Source organism: Felis catus, chromosome D4 (assembly GCF_018350175.1).
Source record: "Felis catus isolate Fca126 chromosome D4, F.catus_Fca126_mat1.0, whole genome shotgun sequence".
NCBI lineage: Eukaryota > Metazoa > Chordata > Mammalia > Carnivora > Felidae > Felis > Felis catus.
The window spans coordinates 71756809-71782273 of record NC_058380.1 but is presented as its reverse complement, the minus strand read 5'-3'; the positions used below and the strand labels follow the sequence as shown (position 1 = coordinate 71782273).

At 40.4% G+C, this 25465-nt stretch overlaps 1 protein-coding gene across 1 annotated transcript; it reads right to left on the bottom strand.

Annotated features, from left to right (window-relative positions):
* Positions 1-1728: 1728 nt before the first annotated feature.
* On the bottom strand, positions 1729-23188 carry ZNF483 (zinc finger protein 483). The gene is made up of 6 exons (XM_011288499.4): positions 23034-23188; positions 20660-21201; positions 18905-18993; positions 17842-17968; positions 17367-17462; positions 1729-13624 (listed from the first exon to the last, which is right to left on the bottom strand). Exons 2-6 carry the CDS (start codon positions 21045-21047, stop codon positions 12075-12077), a joined length of 2250 nt encoding a protein of 749 aa, XP_011286801.1. The 5' UTR covers positions 21048-21201; positions 23034-23188; the 3' UTR covers positions 1729-12074.
* Between the last annotated feature and the right edge of the window lie 2277 nt (positions 23189-25465).

The window sequence follows — 25465 nt, the reverse complement described above, 5'->3', positions numbered from 1 at the left end:
AAGACACATGTTGTTTACAGGAACTTTTATTGTCAGCACAGAAAATAAGGCACACCTGCATTTTTTTAAAAATGTTTTTATTAAAAAATTTTTAATGTTTATTTTTGAGAGATAGTGTGAATGGGTAAGGGGCAGAGAGAGAGGGAGACACAGAATCTGAAGCAGGCTCCAGGCTCTGAGCATCAGCACAGAGCCTGACGCAGGGCCCGAACTGATGAACTGTGAGATCATGCTGGGGAGGGGCAGAGAGAGGAAGAGAATCCCAAGCAGGCTCCATGCTGTCAGCACAGAGCCCAATGTGGGGTGCATCTCACCAGCTGTGAATGACCTGAGCTGAAATCAAGAGTCTGATGCTTAACTGAGCCACCCAGGCGCCCCAATGCCTGCATTCTTTCGAAGGGTACTGATGAAACCTATAAAGATTTGGGAGGCGAAGGCATCAGGTTCTCTGGAAGTGGGGAGGCAATTGGGGGCTAAAATGAAAGCTAGTGCTTAAAAATATGTGTAAGGAGCAGTTCAAGCTCACAATGCCACTCCTACCTTACATGGTAAATGATTATCCATCCCTCCATAAACCCCCCAGAAACCAGTATGATCTCTCACCAAGTGGAACTTGAGAGGCTCTTAAGTTGGATCCCCTGGCCCTGGAGGAAGGTGGAAATGAAATGTCAGGCTGCAAACAGATTAAGTGGAAGTCTATATAAGGGGGGTGAACTCTCAACTCCCATCCCACAATGCAGCATTTCTTCTGCCTATTCCACAATAGCCAGGTGTGTAGCCCCTGGCAGAATAGCTCCTTCTCTGGAAAAACTAGGTCCTTCTGGAGAAATTACACTGCTCCAAGGATGACTGACAGACACTGACATTTGGGCAATTTCCCCGAGGCGAAACCTAAGTGAACACCCCATCATCTTTCTGTGAAGCCCATAAATTGACCTGCTGCTCCCAGGTACTCAGTTTGTAACCCAGAGACCCTGGACTTCAAGGTGTAAACACTCATCAACAGACTTTGGATTATCTCCCTGGGGGAAAGAAGGTATGTGCTGGGGGGGAGCAGGAGGGTGGGCGGGGAGATTGAAAGGGTATAGTGATCAGGACAAATAGTGGCAGAAGCAATCTATGTGCTCACAATGAGGGCAAGACAATTTCCCAGCCTCCTCTGCAGTTAGTGTCATGTGACTGATTTCTGGCCAATGGGAGAGCAAGGAAGTGATTTCTAAGCTACATGTTCCCAAAGTTTCTTGGTTAGAGCATTCTTAGCACCACAATCGTCTTTTCACAAGAAAAGAAATACCAAACTGTCCCATGTGCTAAATGAGTTCCAAATAATAAGACAGTAGTATCTGGTACTATGCCCAATAGTTGTATCTGTGTTTCCCTAAAATTTAAAATATCCTGGAATCCCCTAAGAATTCTCTACAGTGACCTGGGACACCGTGGCACCCATTTGGGACCCATGTATATAATGCTTCCCACTCTGGCTTTCTCTGCTTCTGGGACCTCCAGATGGTACAGCTACAAAACAGTGGAATGCAACACAATGTAGGATGCCTGCCTGGGAAATGAATGGTTATCAGTTAAGCACTTTGATCTGCTGGGCTCTCTGTGGCTAGTGCTGCTTACTCTGACTCTGTACTGTCCAATATGGTAGCTGCTGAAGGCTTCTTAGGACTGCAAGTACAGACAGTGCCACATTCTGAGGCCTAAAAAACTGAAGCAGAGTCCATGTTTTTCCATTAAACACAACTTTATTGTTTTTGTAGAACTACAATTCACTTTAACTGTTGCATCGCATAGGATGTTGTACTGTAATGCTTGTAGAGGGACGTGCATTATTTCTAGTATTACAGATAAACACTTCAATCTACACAGTTATCAACGGATTGATTCAGTTCAGATGATTTTCTTCTATGCACTGAAAGAACATCACAATGTGTTTACTTGGGGATGTTATGTAGCTAGCACAAGTTAAAGCATACCTATGCAGACAGCACAGTTACAGTGACATCTATGCAAATCCTACCCACCAACTGAGATACTATTTTAATTATAACTTTTTTCTAGATAAAAAAATAAGGGAAAATATTTAAATTTCAAAATGAAGGCATGTTACTGAGGCAGAATTCAGTGCAATACAGAAGCTAGTACTACAACTAGTACAGGAAAGACAAAAGGGGGAGAGGATATAGTGCACAATCGATGAATGGCCATTGCAACTTACTGCAGGCACAGCAAAATGAAGAAGCTGTTTGTTGTATACAAATGTGTTAGATACAGTAGACAATATTTAAGACAATAGCTAATATTTGTCATTTTCAGCAACAATCTAGTGAGTTTAAGTATTCTAACAGCAAAAAAAAAAATTCCACAAAATTAGTTATATGAAATGAGCAATTTCCATCAAAAAAATTTAAACAGTTTTTAACAGGATTTTGAACTTGTCAACTTGGCCAGCTATACAATAGTTGAATTCTTTAACACATACACAAGAAATCTTAGATGGAGAGACGATAAAAAGAAATTATGTTAGTTATGGTAATTTAGTTAGAAATTATGAAAGACTTAAAAAGACATTTACAAAAATTGAAATTTTCAATTAACTCTCTAAACAAAGTTGTTCATAGAATACAAGAAGTTTCTAATACTATCAAAGATCAATTGATTTAAAATTCAGAAAGTTCCAAGTATTTACTTTTAGCCTTGGATGAGTCATGTACTAAGACAGTGCCCATTGAAAATCTGGTACATTCTGTCTCAAAGAACATCCAAATTTACAAAGAAATGTCAATTCATTGCCTAAAAACTCAAACTCATGACAGGTATTTTTGACATTTTTCCATCTGTCAAAGAAGAATTTCAGCTAGAGACAGAAAAACGAGTTTCTATCATAAGAATGAGACTCCAGCTATGTTAAGTCAAAAGACCAGCTGTAATAGAATTTTAAAGCAAAAGAATGATGTTTCCCTCATTGCTTTGTTCCAGTGTCTGATAACTCTTGAAAATGTTTGTGTTCAGTTTTCTCAAGGAGACTCTTAAAGAGAGTCAAGCATACAGATGTTAAAATTCTTCAGTATATAATGTGCAAATGCTATAAAATTATCATTGCCAGGTTATCGAACTGGTGAGGATAATGTTTTTAATGATCTTGTGTTCTCTACCAATGTTCCTTGGTTGAGTTAGAAAAGAATTTTTACAAAGATTTCCTGTACTAAGAATTTCAATTTAAGGTTTTCTTAAAATGAAAGGAATGCTTGCCATATATTCAATAATCATGGACAAAAAGTGGCAGTGTGATTCATATTTCTCCTTAACTGAACGCTGCATGTGAATGAGCTAAATATGAAACTCCTTAGAACAGGAAAAACTTGTACCTACTTAGGTAAAATAATTTAGTTAAAATTGAAACACTTCATAATACAAATAAAAAATGACAACTGTACACATTTTTCTAACATTGGCCAATATGTAAATTTTAAATGTAATCAATAGTATTCTGTGTAAGTTGGATGCCAAAAAAGAAAAAAGCAAATGTGAAGAATGGTTTGTTGATTGGATAAACTTAGTTTTATTTCCATTTCATGCAATTATTTTGCCAAATTTGATGTTCATAATACTGAGTGGACACAAGAGTTAGTGAATTTACTTAATTTTCAAAATGATTGCTTTTGCTTCAAAATCAAATCAATTCTTCCAATAAAACAATGAGTTTTGTCAATGTGGATATGCAAATATCAAAGTAATGTTTTTGATATTTGATCCAGTTATTGGAAAACTTTAAGTACATTTACATTAACATCAAGATATGTTTGGAAGAACTAGGTGAATCTACTTTTCAATGCTAAGTTTTGTAAATCTGAATATAGATCAAGTACTTCAAAGGAAAAATTTAGTGTATGAATTAAGATGTGCTGCAACTTTTATACAATATACACTGGGTTTTGGAGACAATGCAAAAAATATGTCTCGTCAATTTTTACACTGGTTGTATGTGGAAATAATATGTCTCTAAAATATATTGTCCACCTCATCTGCTTTGCTTTTTAAAAGCAGCTACTAGAAAATTTGAAATTACAAGTGTGGCTCACATGCTATCGGACAGTGCTGCATGCACTAAATGAAATACCTTCCAGTCAGCTCTTTAGAGCCCTCTTCTTAAATGCGAATAGTCAAAGCTCTCCAGACATTTAAGGAAAGCCTCCAATGTGAAAGAGAGAAAACAGATTAAAAGCAACTCAGAGCAAAGACAGATAATGCAGGGAGTAGAAGAACATGGAAGAAAGACACTATATTAGCATCCTCAGAGAAAAGAAATTCACCCATGAAACAAAAAAGGAAAAGAGAATCAGAAAATGCACTCAGAATTATAAATGCGACAACACAAATAAAACATGCAAAACATTTAGTAGTAGAGTTGCAAGATAAAGCTAAAGAAAATTTCCAGAAAGCAAGATAAAGATCAAAGACATGAAGGAAGTGATGACAGGGAAGATGGCGGAGAAGGAAGAGCCAGGAACCCATCTGTCCACGTAGACAACAACTGTACTGGAAAAAGGTAGCTAGTGATAATTCTGGAACAGAGGAAGTCTATTTTAAAACTTACAGCTCCCAGGGGAACTCTTGACTGGTACACTGCAATGATTAGTGGTGGATTCTAGCCTTCAGGACAGTAGGAGCCACTCATTCTCTACTGGCCAGCCCAGGGGGAGGCAGCTGTGGAGACGAAACCCACATCTGTAGTTGGGCTTGCTGGTGCCAGAGGAAGTAATAAAAACCTCTGTCTCTAAATGTCGGAGTTCTGGGTTCGGACTGTGGGTGGCCGCTTCTGATCGTGAAGGAAGAGCACAGAAGCCAACTACCATTCTTCCAACCCCCACTGGCTCAAGTAGCTTCCAGAGGATTAAGGGACAGGACCTGGGTTTTTTTTAGACATTGAGAAAAAGTTTGATATATGGGAGAATTTAGAATACCATGGACTCCTCCCAGGGAAATACAGAGTCAGAAGAGAGCTGAGAAAAGTTTAAGCATTCACAGACTGATCCCCAGCACAGAGACATGCTAAAACAATAAAAAAGACAACTCTGAAGAGGGAAAGCCTGATTTCCAGAGCTACCGTACTGTAAGATTCAAATGTTGAGTTTTCAACAACCAAAAAAATCACAAGGCATACAAAGAGACAAAAAAGTATGACCCATTCAAAGGAATAAAATAAATCAACAGAAAATGTACTTTGGAAAGCCCAGAGGTCACACTTGCCAGACAAGACCTTTAAAACAATGGTCTTAAAAGATGCTTTGAGAGCTAAAGGAAGGTTCTGATGACGTTGGCAAATCCAGTGAGAAAAATGAAGATTCTTCAAAGAGAAAAAACTAGGGATTATGCATCCATTAATTACTACTTTAGAGGAATGCTCTCCTTGGTCTCATTTTATATGGGACATCTTGACAAACATCTTGAATACCAATGGCAAAAAAACCCAGAAGAGCTGCAGATATTTAGCAAAGCTTGTAGATTATCAGAACCACTCTATAGGGGTAGAGACCTGAAGACTCTAATCTGGAAGGACCTCTCAACCTTAGAACCTATGAGAGAGAGAGCCCAGCAGAGAGATCTCACCAATGTTCTCAGGGTAGGAAATATTTTGCTAGTAATTTGCAACTTACTAAGCATCAGATTAACTCTGGAGAGACATTTCACAAGTGCCCTGGTTTGGGGAAAAGATCCCTTACATCAGATCATAGAGACATCCATATTTCCACAGAAAGGAGAGACCCTATGTATGTGCTATCCTGTATAGACAACAATTTGACAGTGTATTTCCAGAATCTTAAAATTTTTGTTTCTCTCTTTGCATCAAGCTGTTCCACAACGGAGAAACAATTCTGAGGAAAACACAAAACAAAACAAAACAAAAAACAGCAAAAACAGACGTTCTCTATCAGCAAACACATGCACACATGAAGAACCTCTACTGGTTCCCCACTGCCCTGGTAACAAAACAGAAACTCCTCACCAGGGCTGGAAAGAAAGGTCTTTACAATGCAGGGCCTGCACCGTGGCAGCAAGGAACACAACGGACTCTTATCCCCAAGCATCAGAGCCACCTTTCCTGGGTGTTCCCACGTGCTATGTTTACATTTCATTTTTAGCAATGAACACAGTTCATTTTTGCTGTTAAATGCAATCATACTGTGACCTGCATCCTACCTGCCCTCCAACACACATCAGTCTTACACATAAGACTGGATTTCTGCAGGAATATTCTGGGGAATATTCATTCATCTCATCTCTTAAAGTGCACTGTATATATGAAGTATTAATAAACGTAGCATTTGTGAAAATGAACCTAGGCATATCTCATTTCATTGTGCTTCACAGATTGTGGTGTTTTTTGTTTTCACAGACTGAAGATCTGTGGCAACCTGTGTTGAGCACGTCTACCAGCACCATTTTTCAAACAGCATTTGCTCGTTTTATGTGTCTCATTTTGGGAATTCTCACAAAATTTTAAACCTTCCCATTATTATTATAGCTGTTATGGTAAACTATGATCAGTGATCTTCAATGTTACTCATGTAACTGTCTTGGGGTGCCAAGAACCACACCCACGTAAGACAACGAACGCCAATGATAAACGCTGTGCATGTTTCTGACTGCTCCATCGACCCTCTGTCCCCATCTCCCTGTCTTCTGGCCTCATTATTCCCTGAGACATGATACTCAAATTAGGCCAATTAATAACCCTCCAGTGGCCTCGAAGTGCTCAAGTGAAAGAGTCACACATTTCTCACTTTCCATCAAAAGCTAGAAATGATTAAGCTTAATAAGGCAGGCATGTTGAAAGCTGATAGGCCAAAAGCTAGGCCTCTTGCCCCAGGTGGCCAAGTTATGAACGCAAAGGAAACGTTTTTTGAAGGAAATTAAAAGCAGCGCTCCCATAAGTACATGAATAAGAAAGCAAGGCAGCCTTACTGCTGATATGAAGATCAAACCAATAACATTCCTTTAAGCCAAAGCCTAATCCAGAGCAAGACTCTAACTCACCTCAATTCTCTGAAAGCTGAGAGAGGCGAGGAAGCTGCAGAAAGAAAAGTTTGAAGCTAGCAGGGACTGGTTCATGAGGTTTAAGGAAAGAAGCTGTCTCCTTAACAGCAAGCGAAGCAGCACATGCTGATGTGGAACCTGCAGGAAGTTATCCAGGAGATCTAGCAAGACAATTAACGAAGGTGGCTACATTAAACAAACGATTTTCAATACAGACCAAACAGTCTTATAAGAAAACGCCACCTAGGATTTTCATAACTAGAGAGAAGTCAGTGCCCGGCTCAAGGGAAAGGCTAACAACTCTCATTTGGTGACTAATGCAGCTGGTGACTGCAAGTTGAAACCAATGCTCATTTACCATTCCAAAAATCCTAGGGCCCTTCAGAATAACACTAAATCTTCTCTGCCTGTGCTCTATACATGAAACAACAAAACCTGGATGACAACACAACTGTTTACAAGATGGTTTTGTTTTGTTTTTTGAGAGCGAGACAGCATGCGTGTGCGAGCGGGGGCAGGGCCATGGGAGAGGGAGAGAGAATTCCAAACAGGCTCCCTACTGTCTGCACAGAGCCCCATGTGAGGCTCAATCCCATAACCTTGAGGTCATGACCTGAGCTGAAATCAAGAGTCAGATGCGTAACCGACTGAGCCACCCAGGCACCCCTACCACATGGTTTTTACTCAATTTTCTAAGTCCACTATTGAGATCTGCTCAGAAAAAAAAAAAATTCCTTCAAAGTATTACTGCTCAAAGACAATTTACCTGGTCACCCAAGAGCTCTCACGAAGATGTATGACTTGTTTTTATCACTGCTAACACAGTATCTACTCTGCAGCCCCTGGATCAAGGACTAATTTCAACTTCCAGGTCTTATTATTTATTTAACAAACACGTTTTGTAAGGCTATAGCTGGCACAGATAGTGATTCCTCTGATGGACCTCGGCAAAGTAAATGGAAAACCTTCTGGAATGGATCACCATTCTAGATGCCATTAAGAACATCTGCTTAGAACTAGGGACTCTATTTTATACCACTAACGATAGCCAAAATGGTGGAAACAACCCAAATGTCTGTGGATGGATGAATGAACAAAATATGGTACATCCATACAATGGAACATCATGCAGCCTTGAGAAGTAATGAAATTTTGACACATGCTGTATCATGAACCTTAAAAACATTATGCTAAGTGTAAGAAATCAGACACAAAAAGACAAATATTCAAATTCAGAGAGACAGCAAGTAAAATAGTGGTCACCAGGGGCTGTGGGCAGGACAGAATGAGGAGTAACTGTTTAATAAGTGTCCATTTAGGATGACAGAAAAGTTCTGGAGATAGACAGTCATGAAGATTACACAACAATGTGAATGCACTTGCATGCCACCGAATTGTACTCCCAAGAAGGGCTAAAAGGCTCAACTTTATGTTCTGTGTATTTTACCACACTAAAAACTAACTCAAAAATAAGTAAATAAAAGTAGACTCACTGACAGGAGAAGCTTTTATCTTGTCCTGTGAGCTGAAAGAAGTTTCTTCAACAGAAACTCCGTAAGAAGAAACATTTTTAAGAGCAAGATCTGCATTTTAAATTAGAATGTGTTAAAGGGCTGATTTTAATACCCGTCAATGTATATAAAAAGCATAAAGTCAAATACTGGTTAATAAAAACAAATCTATAAGGAATCAAAAAAAGCTTAAAATCTCTTGATGAGCTGATAGGGCATAAAAATGAATTTAAGTTCTTGGATGATGGTCCAGATCAAATATCCTTTAGGCAATTACACAGAAGTAGTTACTGAAAGCAAGCTTTTGATAAATACCATGCAGCAGGGTTTGAGGTCACTCTCTGTGGCTAGTACCTGGTATTTAGAGAGTTCATACTGGAGAGAAGACTGTTACGTAGACTAAAAACCATGACAACTCAATAAGGCAATTTTTTAAATGGAAAAAAAAAACACTTGACTATTTTCCCAAAGATTTATAAATAGTTAAAGAGCGCATGACAAGACTCTCACCATCATTAGCCACCAGGGAAATGCAAATTAAAACCACAAAGAGATACCGTTTCAAATACCTAGGAGGGCTCTCATAAAAACAGATAATATAACCAGGGTTAGTGAGGATGTAGAGACACCTGACAGACTCAAGGCTTCAGCTGCCTCATCAGTTAATTATTATTCAGACTCTGTCAATGAAATTCTTAAGAAATAATCCACTAATATCTACACACTCTATTCCTTTGAGGTGTAATTTTACAATGAAAACTTAACTGAAGAGTCACTCTGTATGATTTTTACATTCTTTTCCTGAATTTTTCTGTCAATGGAATCTCTTTAGATTTTAGGATCTGTATTTCCCAGATTGTATGGGACCATACAGTGCTGCTCAGAAAGCAACATGATGTACTCGCTTGAGAAGACAATTTGGCAATTTCTTAAAAAGTTAAACAAAAATTTACCAGATGAGTCAGCCACTCAGGCACCTACCTAAGAAAAATGAAGACATGTCTACACAAAGACTTACACATCAATGTTCAAAGCAGCATTCTTTTTAACAGCCAAAAATTGTAAACAACCCAAATGTCCTTCAACTGGTGAATGGACAAAATAGGGTATACCCATAAAATAGGGTATTATTTAACAATAAAAATAACGGACTGATACACTATAATATGAAATTAGAAACATGTTAATGAAAAACAAAAGACCACATATGACCCCATTTGTATAAAATGTCCAGAAAAGGCAACTCTACGGACAGCGTAAACTGATTAGTGGTTGCCTGGGACTAAGAGTAGGCATAGGGATTAACTGTAAACAGGCACGAGGGATCTGAGGTTATAAAATGTTCTAAAAATGGATTACAGTGATGATTGCACAACTCAGTGAATCTGCCAAAACTCAATTATACCCTTGAAATGACTTTTATATGTAACTTACACCCCAAAAAACTTGTTAAAAAAAACTATGTTCCAGATTCCCAACAATGGTATAAAACATCCTCTTATGAATGTTGGAGAATGTTGGTAAACATCCTGGAACAAGCCTCTTCTCAAGAATTTTAAATACTTCCCTTCACATACTCTATCTTTTCAGAAAAAAAACCAAACCAGGGTTTATATCTGTTCACAAAAAACACTGAGACCAGACTGAATGATTCTCATAAACCATATTCCTTTCATGGCTAGAATGTCTCTGGTTGGTCCACTGAGCAATTAACTATGCGGATCAATTTACCACTCAGCAGTATCTGAACTACAAGCTTTGGGGTGGGGAGAGTTGGGGTACAAGGAAGAAACCAACAGTATAATCCAGAGGTAGCACTGCAAACCCACACCTATTAAATCACAGCAAATATTGCTGAGTCTCCAGTAAGCATGAAAGATCTTCTTCCATAAGCCAAAAGTTTTCTGGTTTCATTCTCTTTCATATAACAGCTGCCTCAAACTTCAACTTGAGGAACTTTTTAGTACCACTGTTGAATCAGTAGGGCACCTCCAGAACCCTATCACCTGAGACGTAACCCAAATGGACTCAGGGCTCTAGTTCCTTTTTCAGTTAGAAATTGTTATTCACACTCCACCAATGAGATTTCTAAGTAACAATCCACTAGTATCTGCACACTCTATTCCTTTCAGGTCCAGTTTCAACAAGAAAATGTAACTGAAAAGTTTTTTTTTTTTTTTTTTTTGATTTCTACATTCTTTTCCTGAATATCCGTATCAATAGAGTCTCTTTAGTTTTTAGGATCTGCATTCTCCAGATGGTAGAGGATCAGAGTATCAAGTTCCTATAGTGGGCAAGTCAGGTCCTATAAACGAGAGAACTTGGCAAGTAGAAGAGTGGATTCCCCATGTAAAGGCAGCAGGCACCACACCAAACCAGCTGACTACTCCACTGAAATATGGGCCAGTGTGGTCACCCCTTGCAATTTTTCAAGGCAAGCCTTTATTTTTTTAAATATGAAATCTAATTTTTAAATGGTGACAACTCCACCAACACACATACACACACCCCTCATCGTGCAGACCAACGAAACCATATCAAATGGCCCATTCTTAGCTCGTGACCTTTGCCATACACAATGTTTGCACTCCAATTACAAGGAGCTATACTTACTATAAGCAAACTTTTAAAAAAATATAATTCTATTTTGCAAAAGACAATCCATCCAGAATAGCTCTGCTTTCAGCACCCATTTCTTCCCCTACCACCCCCCTCCCCAGCCCCCAACCTATCTTCCGAGGACTGGTACTCTCATGGCTGAGATGGCTCCCATGCATGCCCTCTAGATTCCTAAGCCCCTTACTCAAAGTCCAGAGGAAAAAACAGGTTGGGATACTTTGTCCAATTAAAACGCTCCCTGAAAACACACCTGCGTGAGCTTTACCGACTTGTTCCTGCTGACAGTCTAGGGATTTGGCATCAAGTATTCCAAGAGTATACTTCGTTCTCACTATGCTAGAAGCTCAGGCTCTTGAGTAATTTCCTACCACAGAAACTTGAAAATTCCAACGAGCCAAGTGTTTAGCTTATTCCCACAGCTTCAGAGAGGATCAGAGGTAAACTCAGAAATCATGAGCCTCAGCCACTTCATTGTACCAGTAAAGAAACTCAAATTTAGAAAGGGCAAATGACATGCCCCAAGGTGATACAGCGAGGTGGTTGGCAAACTGGAACAGAATTCGACCAGTTCTTGCTAGAAGCTAAGAGAAACCTCTTGAAGAGAAATGGTTAAGTGGGTCTTGTGCACCACTTCTTGCTTTTTAAATCTGTGTTTGGCCTTTTAGAATCATTGCCCATCTCGCCTGCGTTCTTCACTTTCAATGTGACTTTGCCAACCCAAATTAGGATTTGCCAAAGAAGTGTGCATGGGAGAAAGTGTTTTTCCTAGCTGCCAACCCATCAAAGTTGTGGCTGCAGATCAAGGCTGTGGTAGTTTACACCCCAGGTTTTTAATAAGGGACAATTTGGTGAGATTCCACCACCCCCACCCCCCACCCGCACCCCCTTACAGTATTTCAAGAACTACTCTCCAGAGTGAAATCCCCGATGTCTGATGAGGCCTGAGTTACTCTTAAATGTCTTTTCACATTCGTTACATTCATATTCTCTCCTTCCGGTATGAATTTTTAGGTGTTCTACCAGGATTGAGCTGCGGCTGAAGGTTGCTCCACAGTAGTTACATTCATAGGGCTTCTCTCCAGTATGAATTCGATGATGTTCATTGAGAGATGAACTCTGACTGAACGATTTTCCACACTCTTTACATTTATAAGGTTTTACACCAGTATGAATTCTCTGATGACGACTGAGGAGCGAATGGGTAGGGAAGGCTTTCTCACACTGGGTACACTTGTAGGGTTTTTCTCCCGAATGAAGCCTCTGGTGATAAATGACAGATGTAAAATGGCTGAAAGTCATCCCACAGTCATTACACAAATAGGGTTTCTCTCCAGTGTGGATTCTCTGATGTCGAGTAAGGCAAGAATTCTGTCTAAAGGCTTTTCCACATTCACCACATTTATAGGGTTTCTCTCCAGTATGAATCCTCTGATGTTTGGAAAGGGATGAGCTGTGACTGAAGGACTTTCCACAATTGTTACACGTGTAGGGTTTTTCTCCAGTATGAATTCGCTGATGTTGAATAAGAGATGAACTGTCACTGAAGGGTCTCCCACATTCTTTACATTTGTAGGGTTTTTCTCCAGTATGAACTCTCTGATGTTTAATGAGGTGGGCACTCAGGGTGAAAGCTTTTCCACAATCATCACATTTGTAGGGTTTCTCTCCACTATGAGTTCTGTGATGTGGCGTGAGGGATGAACTGTCACTGAAAGCTTTTCCGCATTCATTGCACATATAGGGTTTTTCCCCTGTGTGAATTCTCCTATGTTTGGTCAGGGAGGCACTATAGCCGAAGGCTTTTCCACATTTGCTACATTTGTGGGTCTTCTCTCCCATCTCAGCTCCCTCATCTTTATCTGAGGATGCATCTTGATGTAGATTTTTCCAACATTTTTCACATATAGTGCAGTTTCTTCTCTTAGTAAGGGACAAGCTTCGTGTAAAGGCTATCCCACAGTTACTGCATTTCTGGGCCTTCCTCCCCAAATTCCTCCCCATTTTCTGATGTTTCTGATGTTCAGTAAGAGATGAAGAGTGACCTAGGGCTTTCCTGCCTTCGTTACATTTCCGTGGCTTTTCTCCAGTGTGTTCTTTGCGGTTCATAAGGTCTGAATGAAAACTGAAGGGTTTCTTGCATTCATTATACTTCCGAGATTTCTTCCTTAAGTAGACTCTCAGATGTTTAATTATGTCCGAGGTTTGTTTGAAATTACTTCCAAAGGGGCTCTTATCTGGGTCAAATTCCTCACCCTTACTGCCTCTCCCATGAGTTTTCTTTTGTGTGACTGCGCCTTGTGAATATTCCTTACTGCTACGCTTCCGGGATTCTCCCATTAAGCCATGATCCCCACCCATTAGGCATCTTTCTATTATTTTATTTAAAGTTGATTCATCCAGGAGAGCATCTTGATTTCGAAAGGATTCCTTCAATTCACCTCTAGGTTCACACTCTAAAAGAAATAATAAATAGGGTATGTCCTGTTGCAGTAAAGGGAGCTATCATATTTGGGACTGAAACAGGAATACAGATAAATAGTAAGGACTATGAACAGTAGGTGCATGGCTTGGACAGTTCTCAGAATCTTACAAAACAGAGAAGAAAAAAGTAATATAGGAAAACTAGGTAAATATAGGGATTAGGAAAAATATTGAGGAAAATGAAGAATTTATGCTTTATAATTAAAATAAAGATGCATGTTCTCACCCTCATTTCAAATTTCTGTAATATGTTCAAACTCACTCTCTCTACAATCTACCCTTTTTCCAAATAATGACGACAGTGCAAACATTTATTGAATACTTAGTAAATGCCAGGTCCCACATCCGGCACTTGTATTTCACTTAATCTACACAGCAACCCTATAAAGTAGGTCCTGTCATTATCCCTATTTTGTGGATGTGACAACCTAGGCACATGGACTGTAAGGAGCTTACCCAAAGTCACATGTAAGTGGCAGATTTTAATCTAGTCTGGCACCAAAGCCCATAATTTATTTTTAATCATTTTATTTTTTAATGTTTATCAAAGCCCATACTTTTGATCCCTATACTACACTGCTTCTCAAAGCAGCCAAATAGCACTAAGTTTATAGAAAATGTTAATCACATCACAGACATGTAACATCAACTACGCTAGACTTTCACACGTTACCCCAGTCTGGCCCTATCAATCTTATGGATACACTCTACTCCGGCATCCATTCGCTGTCCCTACACACTATGGTGGTGTTCTCAATCCTATTCTCTCAGTCTTTGTACTACCTGAAATGCAATCCCAAGCATTCACTATTCACTATTCAACTATTCACTATTACAAACACATAAATTTGACAGGGCCTAGGGTTGAAGTCCCACAATCTCCATAGCCTTCTCTAATACCATATTCTATTTACACCCTTCTCAGAACTTTGAATTCATTTACTAGCCATCATCATTCAACTTGGCTCTTAATCATGAGATCACACTGTCACTTTCGTAAAACTATTATTATTTTAATGTTTATTTATTTTGAGAGAGAGGGTGAGCACGAGTGGGGGGGGGGAGGGGGGGGGGGGGAGAGAGAGAGAGAGAGAGAGAGAGAGAGAGAGAGAGGGAGGATTCCCAAGCCGGACACAGGGCTCAAATTCAAAAACCATGAGATCACGACCTAAGCCAAAACCAAGTCAGACACTTAACCAATGGAGCCACCCACATACCCCTCATGAAACTATTTTTCAAAGCACTAACTATAAAATACAAAAATTCTATTACCCAGAAGCTAACCATTGTTAAAAATTCTGTGTATTTTTTAAAGACACTTTTCTCTATATTTTAGAATAAATCTTTTGTATACATTTAAAAATAAAACCATGTATAACGTGGCGTTACTTTTTTCATTCATAATTCCTTCCCATCTCATGGATAATGCTTTGTAAGAATAATTTGAATCAGTAGTAATTCATCATTTAGATGCATTACAGTTGAGACATTCCCATACTGAATGCTTATCAAATGATTAATATATATTCAGAAAACAGTCATAAAAGTGGAGTTATGGAACCAAGGGTAGAAAAGTTTTACCACCATATGAAAGATGATGAACACAAGTATTTGAGTCCTCCTCTTTGGTCAAATGATCTTTCTTTAAATCTTTACAAATTTGATGGATAATAAGTAGATCTGCTGCTTTAAATGTATATTTCATTGTTGACCAGTGACTGGGAAAATTTTTTCAAATTTGCAGGTATTTAAATTTTAGTTTTGTCAGTTATTTTTAATTTTGTCAGCTATCTGCTCAAGTTCTTCACCCATTTTTCGAACAGACTCAGCATTAGAAAAATCAGTTCCTTGCTGATTTACTTAAGTATTTTATAAATTATAACTACTGACTCTGCTTTGTCCATCATCTCCAGTCTGTTGTAAATAACTTTTTAAACAAGGTGTACATCTACATGATGATTCTGGGGTGGAGGGGTACATATTTATATCATTTATACTAAACATAATATTCTTTATTTGTGTATCTATACTGAAAAGAGCCAACAGGTTGACTTTGGTTAAGATGGAATAGAGATGGGGCGCCTGGGTGATTTAGTTGGTTAAGCGTAGGACTTCGGCTCAGGTCATGATCTCATAGTTCGTGGGTTCGAGCCCTGTGTCAGGCTCTGTGCTAACAGCTTGGAGCCTGGAGCCTCCTTTGGATTCTGTGTCTCCCTCTCTCTCTGTCCCTCCCATGCTCACGCTCTGTCTCTCTCAAAATTAAATAAAAATATTAAAAATAAAATAAAATTTAAGAAGATGGAATAGAGCTAAGGGGCACCTGGGTAGCTCAGTCAGTTAAGCATCCAATTCTTGATTTTGGCTCAGGTCACTATCTCATGGTTTTGTGAGTCCAAGCCTGTCAGGCTCTGTGCTGACCCTGCAGAGCCTCCTTGGGATTCTCTCTCTCTCTGCCCCTCCCGACCTTTCTCTGTCTCTCTCAAAATAAATAAACTTAAATTATATAAAATAAAAGGTGGAACAGAGCTAAGTGAAATTATTTAATATAAAAAAGTATTGTAATAAATTATTTTTAAGTGTAAAACATTTATTGTTAAATATAAAGGAAGGATAAAGAAAAAAAATGTAATCCCTCAAAGATAACCAGGGTGAACATGAAAGTTCTCCAGACATTAAAAAAAATCTATCTATAGCTATATATTTAATACCTGTACATGTAACATTTTTTTGCTTTTAACAAAGATGAGATTATACTCTACATGTTGTCCACTGGATGAATTCCTACTTTTCCTTCAAGATTCAACTTAAACGTGAAAAAAGCTGTCGCTCCTGTATTTCCCACTGTTCCTTACACATGCATTATTATAGTACACATCCCGTTACTAACACCTTTTGTTCTGATACCCATATTATATAGCACTTCGCAGATCTCCAACTCTGGGACACTTACTTACCAGTCCCTGCAGCTGCCCTAAATATCCACCACCACATTCATGCCAAGGCCACTTTCCCATAAGCTGCTCCCAGTCCATGGCAAGTACAGCAGGGACACTTGGGCAAGCCCATTTCTTGTGAGACTCAGGAATCTGACCGGCAGGTGATTCCAGTTTTTGGCCTTGCCAGAGCTTTTTTAAGTTTGTTTGTTTATTAATTTATTTATTTTGAGGGAGAGCACAAGTGGGGCAAGAGCAGAGAGAGGGAGAGAGAGTCCCAAGCAGGCTCCGTGCTGTCAGCATAGAGTCCAATGCGGGACTCGAAATCACAAACAGTGAAATCAGGACTTGCGCCAAAATCAAAAGGTGGACGCTCAACCAAGTGAGCCACCCAGGCGCCACCTTGCCAAATCTTTAAGCAGCACTGCAGTCTAAGATACTTCCTACCCAACCTTTCTCCCTTCCCTCTCTCATTCACAGATGTTACAGTCACACTATGGTCTTGACAGCTCCTCTAGCCTCTTCCAGTAATCCCCATTTTCCTTCACTGAAATTCTCCCCAGTAAGTCTCTGGCATAGCTAATCATGTCTTGGCATCTACTTCTCAGAGGACCTACACCAACAGTCTCCTCACTAAAATGAATATTCCAGGAAGGCAAGGGGTATATTCTAATCACCTTTCCATTTTAGCATCTAGCCCACCCAACATTTCAAAAGCTCTTCACAAATGGCTTGGCTAAACAACCGTTTTAATTTCTTTATCTGCTTTTCACCAACTCACCTGGTCTGGAGCCTTTTGAGACTTCTTTTTCCAGCAGCCATGGCAGTTCAACCCACTTAAGCTGGGAAATCAAATCTAATTTGGAAACTGCAAAGCCTGCTCATAGAGAAAAGAATACCAAATGACTGTTTTCTGCATACAACAAAAATGTTCCAACATTCACACACAGCCTCTGGTTCTCTAGGGAAGAGAAGCTTTCACATACAGACATCAACACTGGAATATGAGGAGGAAACCAAGGAAGGTATGCCCTTGATGACAGCACAGTGATACTCAACATTTCCAGTTCAATAAAGCAGAACTCTTTTTTTTGGAGAAAACATCGCAGAAAAGTACATTTTCAGAACACACTTTTAGGATCAGTCATGGTCAACCCTGCACGCCCAGCCAAAACAGTTAACAGCGTTTACCTTTCAATAATAGTGAACAAAAAGATACACAGCTTGTATGTTAGATCAAGAAGAGATATCTTTACCCAAAAATTCTAGGTTCCTAAAGTTCTCCAGTAGCACTTCCTTAAAGAGCTCCTTTTGAAAAGGCTCCAGTTTTCTCCACTCTCCTCTGGAAAAGTTCACAGCCACATCCTTGAATGTTATGGACTCCTAATGAACACACAAAACATAGTCTTTTTGCATCGGCTTAACATTCACAGGTTCTGGGGATTAAGAACTGGGTATACTTTTGGGAGCCATTATCAGTCTATTTTAGCGGTATTATTTACTATTGTGAATAAGAATTTTTTTCTAACCGATAATTATTGGTCTATAGAAAGCTTATCGACTTGTAACCAGCCACTTTTCTCAACTATTACGAGTTTTAGTACTTATTCAGTTGATACTCAGAGTTTTACAAATAGACCATGTCATCTGCAAATGATACACGTTTGTCTCTTTCACACCAATACTTACCTCATTTCTTTTTTACCTTACTGCATCGGCTAGAATATTCAAGAAATACTCATTAACAGCAGCATGATTAGACAGCCATATCTTTTTACAGGAGAGTTGTTTTTTGTTTTCCAACACTGTTCAGCTAGAGTTTTACTGTGTTAAGAAAATATAACCCTATTTCCACTTGACTAATTTTACCAAGAATAATTTAAGAATTTTAGTAAAAATATTTTGTTGGGTTTTTTTATAATTTTTTTAAATGTTTATTTATTTTTGAGAGACACAGAGTGTGAGCAGGGATGGGCAGAGAGAGAGACACACACAGAATCTGAAGCAGGCTCTAGGCTCTGATCTGTCAGCACAGAGCCCAAGGCGGGGCTCAGACTCATGAACCATGAGATCATGACCTGAGCTGAGGTCCGACGCTTAACCGAATGAGCCACCCAGGAGCCCCACAGAGCTGTTATTTTCATTAGAGTCAGACTTGTGACAAATTCTGGTAACTGAAATAAAATAGCATCTGAAGAATGAGCTTGAAGAATGTGAAGAAAAGGGAGACTGTCTTCTTTACTCTAATATTTTTATACCACTCTGTAGGAGCTCAGTAAGTATTCACTAAAGAATGAAAACCAGTGAAGGGAAGCTTACCCGGGACTCAGCACTTGGAAGGACAGAAACCATTTTATTTTCTTCAGGGTTCTCCTCTTCAGAAATAACAGACTCTTGAGAGGCTGGATCTAAGAAGGGGAGAGAAGAACACTCGGGTCTTTCAAATGTGTTCCTCAGACTAGAATTTCTTACAGGTCTCTCTGGATAAAAACGTCAGAAGAAACAGTTTTTCCCTACTCTTTAAAACAGAGATAAAAGCCACAGATACACTCTTTTAAAATCCAAGCTCTTTCCCCTACCCCATAAAAAAGCCTTTCAATTCCTAAGCTCACAATAACTGATTTCATTCAATCCATACACCTACAGTTTTATGAATTTAAATGGCATACTAATTATTCTTTTAAAATATTCATAGGATGTTTTAAGGTAAAAAAGCATTTTGTTTTATGTGTTAATTTGTTTTCTTCACAGTCCTAGCACAATGCCTTACAGAGTCATTTATTGAATGAGAGAACCAAGATGGTCTCAGGAGCAGACCCTTCTTCTGGGGTCACCAGCAGACTCCTAAAGACAGAAATCAGGAAGCCAAACTATCAACTGAATATATTACATACCTGGCAATGTCAACAGCTCTTCTAATAAGAGAAAAGTATTTTTTAAATCATGCTTCACTTTCTTATGAAAAGAATTTTAGGCAGCTTATTGAGTAGACAATCAACAGAAATTAAGAATCAGAATTATATAATCAAAGAGAAAGAAGGGACGATTTTAAGGAAACTGTTCTTACAGAAGGCTAAAGCAATCAATTCATGAACTTCTTTACTGCAGGGGCTTCCATATAGAGGCCCTAATTTTGGAGAAGCACCACACTGCAATGACAGACAAGTGAGAGGAATGTCAGGAAACCCAAATGCTGAATATACCTTTAGCTGTGCAAGCACAATTCAAGTCTGTGGTGGTAAATGCCACTTCTGTGGAACTCTGGATAGAATACAAACTTGTATATATGTATTGAGAATCTTATGGTAACTCATATGTTACACATATTTGGAACATTGTAGGATATTAGAGGGATTTTATAAAAGTTGAACCACATGCCCTCAAAGGGCTATCCACCCTAGAAGTCTTTTTATCCATGTCTTACAATGATAAGTTATAATTCATAGTTTATACATTTATAATAATGTAGGCATAAAAGTAAAAGTCAGCTGTTCCTCCCTTAAGGCTGTGAACTGCACTATCCAATAGGGTAGCTGCTCACCACGTAAGGCTATTTAAATTTAAGATTCAATTCCTTATTTGCCTTCGCCACATCTCATATGTTCAATTTGAAGAGCAAAACCATGCAGAACACATTTCCATCATTGCAGCTATCGGGCAGCCCCGTTCTGGAAACATGCTCCTGTACCCGCTGGAGGCAGAAGTTGAGGCCTGGGCAGGATGATATGCTTGTGACTCCAAACACATTCAGATAATTTCCTTCTCTCCCATGTTCTAAGAGTCCCTCTTACTCAAAGGGAAGAGGAAAGAAATTAGTATTATGCCTCGACCTGTTTAACCCTCACAAAAGACTTAGACAGGAACCCCTTTTTTACAGATTAAAAAGAAATGAAAGTTCAGAGAGGTTACATAGCTTGCCCAAGATTCTACAGTCAAAGGTGAGGCTGATCCAAACCCAGTCCCAACCCCAAACCTGGACTCCTATTTTAGCAATCAACTGCTTTCTTTGGAGGAGTTTACTTTCACACCTTGAGGAAATTACTCCCTTTTCCTCCCACCATCTATGATTCTCACCTTCCTTTTCTTCAAGTGTTTGGGTCAAATCCTCTATGAGGGTCACTACTTCCTCACTACTCTCAGGACGTTGTGACTTTACCCATATCCTGATCTCCCCAGGCAAAATGGTCAGGAATTGCTCAAACACCAAAAGCTCTAAAATCTGTTCTTTCGTGTGGATGTCTGGTCTCAGCCACTGAATGCAGAGCTCCCAGAGCTGATTCAGGGCTTTTCTGGGTCCAGCCACTTCTGAGTAACAAAACCACCTGAACCTCTGTCTAAAAGTCTCTGGGTCAGTCGCGTCTCCTCTCCGGATAGCTTCTTGATCCCCAGGAGTATCCATTCTTAGGACCTTGTTTGGTTCACTTGAGGCCAGAGTTTGAGGGTCCGGGGAGATGGCTGTCATCTCGTCCAAGGTACTACAGCTTGCAAAATGTATCACCAGCAGAAATACAGTCCCCTTCAGACTCTGGGTGAATTAACAGTACAGTCCACCGACAGGCACTAGGGACAGCAAAATATCAAGGGTTCCAGGCATTCAGCTTATGGTCTTGCAGAAACTGTCAAGAAATAAAAGATATTAAACAGGTAAAACAATTACTTCTAAAAACATTGTTCTTGGTTTGGTTCACAGACATAAACATACACAGAGGCCAGCAACAGCCCTGCCCAACTGCTACATTAAAGAGCAATTTTCTTTGTGGGGGAAAGGCTGGGGAGTTAATTTAAGGGTAATTAAAGATACCCACCAAGAAAACGGTTTCTTCAGACTAAAGACTCTTCATAAGCAAAACACATCAGAAAAGGCACACTGCTAGAAGAGAATCCAGTCACAAATTTATTCTATTCCTCCTGTCCTGTTGCAGTGAATGGCCACATATTCCCAACAGGTGTTCAACTCAGAAGCCCGATTTCGTATTTGCCTCTCAAACTTCTCACATAATCAACAACCAAGTTCTGGCAGTTTTATTTCTTAAAAACCTCCCCATTCTACCTTTTTTTTATAAATGTTTATTTATTGTTGAGACAGAACATGAATGCGGGAAGAGCAGAGAGAGAGAGGGAGACACAGAATCTGAAGCAGGCTCCAGGCTTCAGCTGTCAGCACAGAGCCTGATGTGGGGCTGGAACTCACCAACAGCAAGATCATGACTGGAGCAGAAGTCGGACCCTTAACCGACTGAGCCACCCAGGTGCCCCGATCCTACTTAAACTACAAATGTACGGGTACCTTCAATCCAGTCTCATGCTGCAGCCTAAGGATCCCTTCTAATTTGCAAAATAGGGACCTATCACTCCCCAGCTGTCTCAGGGTGAAATTCAAATGCAGAGGCCATGTATTGATGATCTAGAGACCCTGCCCTGAGAACCTCACCTCTTGAGCTCTAGCTGCCCCTGATGGATGCTGCAGCCATAAAAAAAACAAAAAACAAAACAAAAACTATATCCCCTTTCATCCTTTGCACTAGTGCTCTTCCCTCTCCTAGGAATGCTGTCTTCTTTCTCTCCTACCAAACTTTTACTCATCCTTCAAAACGACTCCCTTCAACTGTCACCTCTTGCACAAAGGTTTCTCTGATGCCCAAGTGCTCTTTTGCACAGAGCCTATCGTGTGTTACACGCATGCTTTCATTATGCAAATAACTGAAGATCAGGAAACTATGACAAGCAGGAGAGATCTGGTGGGGTCCTCACCCTCAGAGAGCACCCAGGAGATGAAAATACAGTCTGAGATGTACTACACTGCGGCAAGTGAAAGCCCTCTCCTCCTATTGCAAGTATACCAATAATTCCCCCACCTCTGAGCACAGAGCCCGGCACACACGAATGCATGACGTCATTTATTCCTTCGCCAAATATTAGGCACCTACCACGTACCTGACGCCGCTCTGAGCACCTGGGGCTCTGTGGTGACTAAGACACTCGTCTAGGTCTCCAGGGAGCCTACAATAGAGGCTCCGCGAAAATGTGACGCAGGCAGGCAGAAGTTCTCAAAGGGGGTGGGGGGCGGCTGAAGACGTGGTTATCACGACTGGAGGAGGAGTGCTAGTGGTACCTACCTAGCGAGTAGACCTAGGGATGCTGCTAAACATCCTGCAGTCACCGCAATGCTCCCTTCCCCCACGCACACACATAAAGGAATTTTCCCGCCGAAAAAGTCCGCGTACCCAAGTTAAGGGAGAATGGAAGCAGGGAGGGGATGGAGGAAAGCTCCGTCATTCAGGACAGTGCCCACCTCCCCCAGAAGCTGCAGCATCGGGAGTGCACTGGGAGATCGCTCGGCTCCCCACCCACCCACCCACCCCACCAAGGATGCACCCAGCCCGGGTACATCCTTGCAGCCGGCGACCTGGCCGCGGCCGCCAAATCAGGGGCCCGGGACAACCACTACCTGCATCAGCACCCGCAGTCAGGACCAACGCCACCGCAATGAGCTTCTAGAAGCTGGTCCTGCAGGAGCTGCGCGCGCAAGCCCGCGAAGAGCCACTGCGCCTGCGCAAGGGCGCAGAACTACGATTCCCGGAATGCGTTTGTCCTGCTTTGCGAAAGTCCTGTGTTTTCCATAGGCTCCCACCTGGCCTGTTGCGCATGGTCATTGGGAAACGGCTGGTGGGCTCGGCCACAGAATTATTGCTGCGCCAGAGGCCTAAAGGCCTAGAACCATCTCAGGTTTTCAGATTTATGATGCTCGGTCTCCTAGGTAACCTCAAACCATCCCTCCTCCTTCCTCTCCCTACCCTTCCCTTAAATCCAGGCTGGAAAAACCCACTGCAGAATGCATATTAGTGATGCATTCTATGTAAGCCATAATTAATGCCGCAACTCGAATTTAACAAATATTAATTTTATGACTTTCACACCTGCCACCATGGTGCAAACCACCATCATGCCTCCCCTGGATTATTGCAATAGCCGATTGAATGCACTTTTCTTCCCTTGTCTATTCTTTACACGGCAGCGGGAGAGATGGTTTAAAAACGTGAAACAGATTATGTCCCTCCTCTGCTTAAAACCCTGAAAAGGTTTCCCATTTCACGCAGAGTAAAAACCCAAATTTTAACAGTGGCCTACAAAGCTGGATAGAATCTGATCGATAACCCATAACCTCCCTGACCTCTTCCTGGACTTCCCTGCTCCAGTCACAATGACCTCCTTGCTCTCTCCTTCCAACCTGCCTGGCATTTCTGGCTGCATGCTCTTGCTGTAGGCAGCTATATGGCTCACTCTCCTACCGTTTCGTATAATATCTTCTTGAAGCTCTCCCACCACCACAATGCTTAAATTGGAACCCATCCATCTCCACTCCTGTTTCCCTTCCTAACATATAATTTTCTAATTTGTTTACTACTTACTGTCTTGTTTTGTTTTTTGTCTGCCTTCTTCACTAGAATACCAATTCCACAAGAGTAAGGATTTTTATCTTTTATCTTGTTCCATGAGAAACAATCTCCAGGCCTTATAAAACAGTACTGGTGCTTAGTAGGTGGTCAGTAGATTTGTTGAATTTAGAAATGGGCACTTGCACAGATTACTGGGGACCTTGCAAAAAAGGCTGAGGAACTCAGGAAGGATTGTTTGGAAGGTTCTAATGACTAGATGGCTTTTGGAAGGGTGAAGTGAGTTAGGAGAGAAAAACATTCTAGACGGAGAGAGCAGGGTGAGTCAGGGCCCTGAGACTTTAAAAGGACAGAGCAGGCTCAACTAATTGAACCACTGGGTTCATCTCACAGGCAGCAAGGCAAGCTGAAGAAACTGCCCACAGTCAAAACGAAGTTATCCCAGTCCCAGGTCTGAGTACATACTCTTCTCCTCTACCCACCTCTCCTTGTCAGGCTGAAAATGGGACATCAAGGAGAAGCTGGAGAAAACAGAGGGACACGATATAAAATTGGCTTGCAGGTTTAACTGGGCAAGTCAGAGGAACTTTAATTAGTGGTTCTCAAACAATGTGTACCTTAGACACACATGATATTCTTCATTTGAGTACAAATTTTGGGACCTTCCCCTCCACAACTGTTGTAGGTGATCCTTGGACTATACTTTGAGAAACACTACACAAGTTGAAATGTTCTGTAATTAAGTGACATGCTGCATATGAATAAATTACCAGGAAAAAATGATTCCTTGGAACTGGTGACCAAACTAACTTTTGATTAAAAGCAACCATCGCGGTAAAGAGTGATGGGTTGTGCATCAGTCAAGAAAGAGAAAAACCACGTATCAATGAGTTTCACTTATAAGCAATCTGGTGGGATCTCTAGTCAGGATAAGCACACTAGGGAACACTTAATCAAATAAGTGGGCTTTTTTGTTTGCTTGTTTTTTAGCTGTTTTAGCTTCAGGATGGAGAAGAGATTGGAAAGAGGTAAGGCTGGAGGCAAAAAGCCTAGTTTTGTCAGGACGTTGTGCAATAATCCAGGTGGGACGATGAAGGTGGTCTAATTGGTGGTGAACTAAAAAAGACCCAGGACATAGTAGTAGTAGGTTTTGGTGAGTTATTGCAAATGTGGATAGGTAGGAACAAAGAAATGATCAAAATGATGCACTATATGGTAGATAATATTTTGTAAAGATGGTTGCGATGATATCTAGCCCATCTAGAAATAGATTGTTACAATGTGATGTTGATATTGAAAGGAAATACCTGTTTCTATCCCTTCAGCCTTGAGTGTTGCCACAAGCTGACAAAATAGTCGCCTTCCTTTTGGCAATTCCTTCACATGTATTCACTTTTAATAAACGTCAGAGGATACAAATGAATATGGTATGAGAGCTGAACGCAATTGGGTAATAACGGTCAGGACAAAAAATGGATCCCAGTGG